The sequence below is a fragment of the Coturnix japonica genome, chromosome 1 (assembly GCF_001577835.2).
Source record: "Coturnix japonica isolate 7356 chromosome 1, Coturnix japonica 2.1, whole genome shotgun sequence".
NCBI lineage: Eukaryota > Metazoa > Chordata > Aves > Galliformes > Phasianidae > Coturnix > Coturnix japonica.
In genome coordinates, this window is record NC_029516.1 from 77,678,674 (window position 1) to 77,687,582 (window position 8,909).

General features: G+C 40.4%; 1 protein-coding gene and 1 long non-coding RNA gene across 2 annotated transcripts in view; one reads left to right on the forward strand and one right to left on the reverse strand.

Moving 5' to 3' along the window:
• The window catches only part of ALCAM (activated leukocyte cell adhesion molecule), a 113,654-nt gene extending 109,654 nt beyond the window's left edge, over window positions 1-4,000 (forward strand). Inside the window, exons 15-16 of the mRNA XM_015877581.2 lie at window positions 802-918; window positions 2,307-4,000. Coding sequence (XP_015733067.1) covers window positions 802-889 — 88 coding nt within the window. The 3' untranslated portion in view covers window positions 890-918; window positions 2,307-4,000. The remainder of the gene's footprint in view (window positions 1-801; window positions 919-2,306) is intronic.
• LOC107321071 lies at window positions 2,663-8,110 on the reverse strand. Its single transcript, XR_004309063.1, has 2 exons — window positions 6,862-8,110; window positions 2,663-4,931 (listed from the first exon to the last, which is right to left on the reverse strand). It is a non-coding gene; the product is annotated as an uncharacterized LOC107321071 (long non-coding RNA).
• Between the last annotated feature and the right edge of the window lie 799 nt (window positions 8,111-8,909).

Below are 8,909 nucleotides of genomic sequence, written 5' to 3' on the forward strand. Positions count from 1 at the left end.
TGCTTTGACACGAGGGATTTACTTTGTCCCACTCAAACACATTTGCCCATTTACATTCTAAAAATTGTGGCCTTCAAAATGTTATCGCAGCTCTGCAGGAATCTTTCACCTTGGCAGACAGTGAGGCTTCTCACACATTAAATGAATGGCTTAGTGGTTTTATTGTGCTAAGCCAAACTAAGCACTTAACTCATTAATTCATCTCCACCACTCGTATTAAAGACAACCTGCTATTTTAAATGAGGCATACCTCTTTTCTCCCCCTCAAACGTTTACACAATCCCTCCTTTACCTAAACCTTGTCAGTCAGAGCCAGCATGGATCTGGAAGACAGAATGTTTTCTTTTTTTTTTTTGGCGCTGCCTGAATTTTCATTAATTTCTTCACAGTTAAAGAGCTGCTGTTTGGCGCAGCCTCTGAAAGTCAATTACTACAAGTACACAAAAGATTGCTATGTTGATCAAGATATCTTAGCCACACTTGTAACATTTTAGTACGCCTTAAAGCAAACTCTTGTTTGTTGAAACAAGCTACACAATTAATTTGTCAAGATACATGGATCTGCACAACCGGTTCAACCATACTTCGCTAGCTCAGAATAATTCTGAATTTCCCAAGATATGAAACACAAAAGCACGGCTTTGGTGGGGAAACTGGTGCTCCTGGTCCATTTACAAACATAGTCAAGCCTATTGCTCCACTCCAAATAGAACTGTAAGAGGGGTGGAAGCAGCATCATTAGTGTGAGTATGGAACAGAGTGCTGTAGAAGTGAAAATATGACCCTAATTTTTCATTCTAGGACAGCGTCAAAACACGTAGACAAAGATCTCGGAAATATAGAAGAAAATAAAAAACTAGAAGAAAACAATCATAAATCTGAGACTTAAGAGACCAAACGTGTCAGTCATCATTCCAGGTATGTGTTTCACTCTTCAAAATCTAACATCTGGCCACCTCTTCTCTCTAGCAATCAACAGCAAACAATCACGGGGTTAGATCAGGTCTGTTGCTTACCCTTTGGGCATAAGAAGTGGAGTGGTTTTGACTCTGGTGATATGAGGACAAACAGACTTGAGTCCCCCAGCCACTTAAAAGTTCTAACCTGCATACACACACATTAAAGATATGCAGTATTTAGATATTCAGGATCTCACATAGTGGTGTGATTCTCCGTGTGCTCTTGGAAAGAGACGCTGTATATTAAGCTAGTAAAAGTGCAACAGGTATACAAGTTTACCCAGCTGGGATCTGTGCAAAACAAAGTGTGCAAAAATAAACAGACACCGTTCTGTCTGGAGTTGCTGGTTACTACCAAGCACCAACAGCACCACCCAGTGCCCGCACGTCTATACACCGTTACTGCATACCCACATGCCATGTCTCGCTACTTGGTACTTAAAGTGGGAGTTCAGACCATTTTTCTGAGCAATGTAAGTAATTTGAGATTAACTTTGTGGTACTCACGATAGTGAGCTTTCTTGAATGAATCATCAGCTGATCGTTAAAAGGGGAGTAGCTCATGTTCACCAGCACAGCATTTGGAGATCCTTGATAGAAAAGCTGTGGATGGCCCTGAGTTGCTAAATAGTGCTGGATACCTGCTTTGGGCTGCAGGGCTTTAAAGCGTATGGTGGGATAATCACATTTCTCATTTGCATAAGAATACAGCTCTGATTATGGATCATTTCATTCTGTCGGTACTATCTGAAATATTAAAATAAACCCCACTATTTTCGTACTAAATAAAAACAATCATAGAGTATACGAAGAGATGCAGCATTCCTGCATGCCCTCTCCTTGGGGTCTCATTGGATTCAGGAACTCCGAAATAGCCACAGTGTACATACATGGCATTTCTACTGGAAAATCCTGCCGTCCCTTCAGCTGGGGGTCATTCTGTATCTAGTTATTGTTCTGGATTTTGTACTTTTGACAGCATTGCAATATTGAGGGGATTGGGAGGAGATGAAATTAGCTGAAGGTGTTTATTGACCGTAGCTGTTCACATGGCATCACGGGCCTTTGGTGCCATCTTGTATTATAGTTTTTTTATACTGTTGGGTCAGTAGCTCTGCACAAACAAAAGCTTACCCATAAGTGCATTACCTACCAGGTAGACTTCCTTGCTTTAGGAACTGCACTGCAACAGCTGTTCTTATCACGAAGGAAAGCATTCTCATTAAATGGGAGGAGAAAGTACTGCTAATGTCACTTTATGCTTGGAGGTCAGACTCTGAGCAGTTATATTGGTTAACATGATTAAATCTAAACCTGTTTAACCACCTTTATCTTTCGTGTTTTCAGAGAATACATGTAGACCAATTGAAGCATGAACGTGGATTGTATTTAAACGTATACAAAGAAGTGACAGCTATTCATGGTTCAAGTATTAAACAGATCATACTACCAAGTTTTCAGCGGATTTTAGACACAATTATTTCAAGCTAAAAAAAAAAACAACAAAAAAACCACAAACAAACACAAAACAACAAGAAAAAACCCCAACCCACAGAATAACTAATTTTGGCAACAGCCATGATAATAGGTCACCATGTTGTGTTCTGTTTAAACTATTTTTTTGTAAATGTCTGCACTGAAGATTTCTTTTTGTTTGCCTTTATGTAAATTTTTTACGTAGCTATTTTTATACACTGTAAGGCTTTGTTCTGGGAGTTGCTGTTATTCTGATGTATAGTGTAATGGTTTGATTTCAATTGTTTTTATGACACCCTTTGGGCAGGTACATGTCTAATTCTGATTGTTATCAGTGAATACTCTGCTTTGTAGCAAATACCTAAAGCGTAAGATTGTCCTAAAGGCAAATATCGATCTCCTTTTTTCATTGTTAGGAGTCACAGTAAAGAGGAGAGGTGACAGTTGTGACAAAAATAAGCCGAATTGTTAATAACAGTGAGTATTTAAGAAAGCTGAGGGAAAGCAAACAGCCAGAATGGGAGTAAAAAGTTTCTATGGAGAAGGCTGGGGACCGAGCAAGGAACACAATGAAACACTCATAGTGCAGATGGTGGCCCATGGTCCTTTCCTGCTATAGCAAGGAGTGTGTTTTACTCATACATTACCTGTTGTCCTTCGTGTTAGAATTAGGATAAGGAACTGGATTTCTGGTTTGATTTTGATTCCTTTACGTTATCCGCTGCCTTAAAGTACTGTACCTTTTCTTCACTTCAAAGAGATACCAGTCAGAATTGGAGATTTTTTTTTAAAAAGAAGTGGTCATATCAAAGCTGCATTTTTTTCCACAAAAATAGAATATATATATATTTTTGTGTGTTTTGTTAACTATGCTACAGATATTGAATGCACCTTGAGATAATTTTAGTGTTTTTAACTGGTACCTAATTTATCAAACAGTACATATAATTGTAACAATGAAATGTCTACGTATCTTTAGTTACATTCAAGTTTGTAACTTTATAAACATGTTTTACGCTTGAGAAAATTTATAGAATGGTACTGATAAGAAAATGGCTTAGGGTGAATGGCTGACGGAGAATTGTTGTTAACGGAGAGGGAAGTTTCATTCTGCGCGGAGGGATCATTTTAGGAAGAAAGCAATAGGCGAATTGATGGAGAAGAACAGCAAAGCACGCAGAACATCAGGTTTCCTTTTACAAATATCCAGGGAAAAAAAAAGTAAAAAAAAAAAAAAAAAGTATGTTTTTATAGACTGGTAGGCAAAAAAAGAATATAAATAAATAACTAAAAGAAAGAGACGGATGTTAGGAAATGTATTTTGCCACTTTTGCATTATTTAGGGAGGGGGGGGAAGAAAACACTGTTACTTGTAAATTTGTAAAATGTTATATGTCTGGGCAGTAGTGACTGATGTCTTAATAAAAGCTTCCTGTAGTGCATTGGCATGGATTAAATACGTAAGAAGTCCTATAGACTCTATGCTGTATAAAATACTAGAGGGAAATCCTGTTATAGGCCTCTAAACTTTTGATTTGTTGCTGTTTTATTTGGCAAAGAGAAGGGAAAAAAAAAAGAAATTATAATCTTGGTCAGTATTTAAACCAAAGTAAAATGGGGGAAAAACCAAAGTGATTTGTTTTGCATGGCTAAGCCATTATGTTATCTCTGTAAATATTGTGAGGTTTTGGGTTTTTTGTTTTTTTGGTTTGTTTTTTTTTTTCTTCTTAGAATTTTGTTAAAAAAATTCTAAAATTTTTAAACACCTGTTTTTTCCAAAACAAAATGTGAACACACAAAGAAGTTACTTTATATACAAATATATCTCTTTTTCTTTTGGTGCAAGAACACTGCCAAGTGAGACACGTTTTTTTAACCAATCGCAGTGGGCGTGACTCTAAACAGGAAAAAGTTGCAACAGAGTGCTGGGAAGGAGTATGCAAAAATCAACTGTCTGTTTATAACACTACAAATAGTTTTTAAACACAGAGAAGAAACCTCCAAAGACCATCAGGGAAAGCATAGGGAAGGGTTGAAAATGTTGGTACCGCTGTCTCGGGAGCGTGGTGGAGGAAGAGAAGTCGTCCTTCGGCTTCCACAGCTATGAGAAAGGAATTAGAAGACCTTCTCATCCTTTGGGATTCTGCTAGATTTCCTATGCACTTTAAATCTTCAGTCCTAGGAGCCGCGTTTTTCACTGCTCCACGTTCACTGTAGGCACGTTTCAAGAACCAAGAGTGCAAAAGAATTGATGTTTCTATCCATGCCTAAACAACAATAAAACTGAAGTGTATCTTCACTTGCCTGTCTGAAATCTCAGTTTGAAAGAATATGAATGAATGCGAGTAGGGCACTTTACTTACCAGGCTTATGCTGTTGCTGACTGTGATACTGCAAATATACACCTGCAGAATCCAGCTGGTGCAGAGAGATCCATGAGGTCCGGGGGGTTCTGTGTGGATGTATGGACCTTCTCTTGGAGCCGAGGGTCAGGACCTAGAGAGCATTAGCACTCAAGAGATATACAACTGTCCCATTCTGCCCACAGGTAACCTGATACCTTCCATGAGGTTGGCAGTTGTCATACAATCATAGAATTACCCAGGTTGGAAAAGACGTCAAAGATCATCAAGTTCAACTACAACATAACCATAGTACCCTAACTCTAACAACCCTCTGCTAAATCATATCCCTGAGCACCACATTCAAACGGCTCTTTAACACATCCAGGGACAGTGACTCAACCACCTCCCTGGGGAGCCTATTCCAGTGTTTAACTGTCCTTCACAAGTTTTGTTGCCCTTCTCTGGACCTGCTCCAGTACTTCCACATCTTTTCTTTACTGAGGTGCCCAAAACTGAACACAGTACTCAAGGTGAGGCCTCACCAATGCCGAGTACAGGGGCAGGATGACTTCCCTAGTCCTGCTCACCACACCATTCCTGATACAAGCCAGGATGCCATTGGTCTTCTTGGCCACCTAGGCCCACCTGCTGGCTCATATTCAGCCAGCTGTCCATCAGCACACCAAGGTCCCTTTTCATCAGGCAGCTTTACAGCCACGCCTCCCCAAGCTTGTAGTGTTGCTTGGGGTTGTGTTCAAAATGCAGGACCTGACACTTGGCCCTTGTCTCCACATGCAACCTTGTTAAAAGAAACTCTGGGAAGGACTCTTAGGAGTCACTCTGAAATCTGATATCATACGCTGCTCTGATGCTCAGTTTCAATTTACTGCACGTAGGAAGGAAAAATAAAATCCCTCCTCAGAAATGGTTCAAAAGAATAATAGCACACATTGGAAGAAAGCCATCCCTCTTGTTTTGAGTTTGGGAAATTGAGACTGTTGTCATGTCTGTTCTTGGCTGTACAAGAAACTGTCCCTGAGCTTGGAACAAATCAAGAGGTTGCCTCCATGGTGCAGAGGCAGCATTCTGCAAGGAGAGCCCATAGGTTTCTCAAATCAGCCATTTTTTATGCCCCCAGAAGCGACATCTTAAAACTACAGCTCACTGTAATAGCGGAAAAAAAAAAACACTAGCACAGAAACATGATCAGTAATGGCACATCCTGAAGGTGTGGCCTTCTGAATGAACAGTGAGTGCTTGGAATCAACATGACAAAGGGCAAAGCATCAGGTGGATTTTGTACTGGGTCTGAGCCCTACAGAACAGCTTGCTTGCCTTTTATACACCTCCAACTACATTCCTTGAGCTAGCAGGTGTTCAAACCCTTAAGTAGAGTTAAATTCTTACCAGATTGCTTACCAGTAAAACAGACTATCCACACCCCATCATCTGTATTGTGCATGACATGCCAACATCAACCAGCAACACAGATGGTTCAGGCAATATGTTACACCTTTCCCTTCACAGAGAGTTTTCATGACGTCTTGCTTTGGAATACAGAGACAAATCAGTAACTCTGAATTGCACATTGATGACTTGATCATTATGGAATGCTGACACATTTTACCCTTATTGGTAGCAGCTGAGGAGACAGGCAAAGGTGGTGGTGTGGTTTTTTAGTTTAGTTTTTAAGGAATTTCTTCATAGAACTTGCAAGTTTACCTAATATCCTCATTGTTGCAGTTCAGTCTGATTTACTTGTACTACCACATGTAGCTGGTAGCCAGATCCTTTCCTGTTGGTTTCATGATTTATATCATTGCATATGTGATGGTCACACATATGCAATTATCTAAGATTAATGATGGTACATGGAATGAGATCACACCCTCCCGTGTCAGCCACATCTGTGCAACCACAACCACATCATCTTTTGATGAAAAACATCCCCATCCAGGTATCTACATCCAAAAATTAACCTGCTACAGCTTTTTTGATCAGGTTGCTCCTGCAGTCAAGATAGCCCGAGCTGCAGAGTTGGAGAGAACGCAGAAGGCCCATGACATCTGCACATTACATACCTGTGTGTCAAGAAGAGGGTGAGATCCTCAGGCTGGCAGAAACCAGCTTAGCTCCAGCGCTGAACAAGGAGAACTTCAGCCTTTGCCTCACTGTGCTTTGTTAGAGTCTGAGCACACCGCAGTACTACAGGAGGGCGGGGAGCAAGGGGGAGAGGCTGAAAAACAAGATGGAAACAAACATACATGCAAAAAAAATCCCACCCCCACACGTTAAAACGTGCTTCATGTGTAACACAGCACATGCGTTGAATGATTTGTTTCAAATTGTCAGAATCAGTAACTAAGTTCATTACTTCTTATCTAGTTACATCAAAATCAATGTATTAACTAAGATCAACTCCATCCAGACAGCCACTCACAATCAGCCACTTGGTTCTTTAAAAGTCCTGTAATTTGCACATTTTTCTCATTTACATTCTAAATTGAAACATTTGCTCTATTAGCATCAAGGCATTCACTTTGATGTAGTAATGATTTTCAGCTTGAAAAGGTAGAGACTAAGTATTATGAAATGTTGTTCCTTAGTCAGAAAACAGTAATGTACCTCCATCATGCCCCTCATCCCCAGACATTTTTCTTGTTCTCATGTTCCCACCTGATGTGCAGCAAATGCTGGCATGGTCCTGCCTTCCCTGTCCTAGTGCTGCTTCTCTTATCTACTGTGATGTGCAGATTGATTCCCTGCTGACCACACTGTCACTCATTAATTTGTAGGATGGATTATTTTTTGGCTCACCCTTCTGCCACTCACACAAACTACACTTAATGCAAAATAAATGGCATGCAGGAATTTACACCCTGGAATGTCAGCACAAGCACTTTGTTTAAAGACACTATCTTCATGCGTTTCAGCTCATGTCACTGTGACACAAGAAATACTGTAGATTGCCCAGCCCTCTGCTTGAGAGGGACATAAGGGGAAAGGTAGCATCCTATTGCTTTATGAACATATCCATTTTACTTAAAAGCCATTTCCATCCACTTACTTTCTCACCTTTTCAACTTTCTCTTTCAGTCTAAATCTGGTCCAAATAAGGGCAACAAGGCTTGTGAAGGGCTTGGAGAATCTGCCCTATGAGGAGCGACTGAAAGAACTGGGGCTGTTTGGTCTGGGGAAAAGGGAGGCCGAGGGGAAACCTTATTGCACTCCTCCAATATCTGAAAGGTACTTACAGCGAGAGCAGGGCTGGTCTCTTCTCACTGGTGACAGAGCAAGGGGAAATGGATCAAGTTGCAGTAGGGCAGGTTTAGGTTGGATATCAGGAAGAACTTCTTTACAGAAAGGATTGTGAAGCACTGGAATAGGCTCCCCAGGGAGGTGGTTGAGTCACCATCCCTGGATGTGTTTAAAAACCATTTGGATGCAGTGCTCAGGGACATGGTTGAGTGGAGGGTTGTTAGAATTAGAGTAGTACAGTTAAGTTGTGGTTGGCCTTGATGATCTTTAAGGTCTTATCCAATCTGAGCAATTCTATCATTCTACACTATGATTCTAACCTCACTCAGAAAAACGTTCTGTGTAATGCAGTTCATATTAAAACAGGAGAACCACAAATCCATAAGAGATGCCTCCATCACCTCAAACCGGCTCCATCTGTCCCAATCCCTTTTTCCCTCACAGGGTTCTCACCAAAGCAGGGAAGTAACCACTGCACAGGGATATTGCTGATGGCAATTTGAGTTCCCCAGTGCTAGCGAGCAAACACGCATTCAGATGGTGTTGCAATTGTTTGATCATATCTACGCACCAGCTCCGAGATTTCATTACCATTTGCAGCTGTCAGAAGATGGGTGAGCCCAGCGCTGCCAACAGAGTGCATTTGAAAGGAAGAGCATAATTGAATCTAAATTCAGGAAATGAAATGAATTAAAGAATCGAACAAAACCTCATATAGATAAAATATTTCCACAAATTCAATTTCAGCGCTGCTAATATAGAAGCATTCTCCATTTTTATAAATGCAAACAAAGAAATATCACACTCATTTTCTTGAGTGTAAAGAAAGTAAACAGAGACAAATTCAAGTGACCAAAGAGAAAGAAACAGG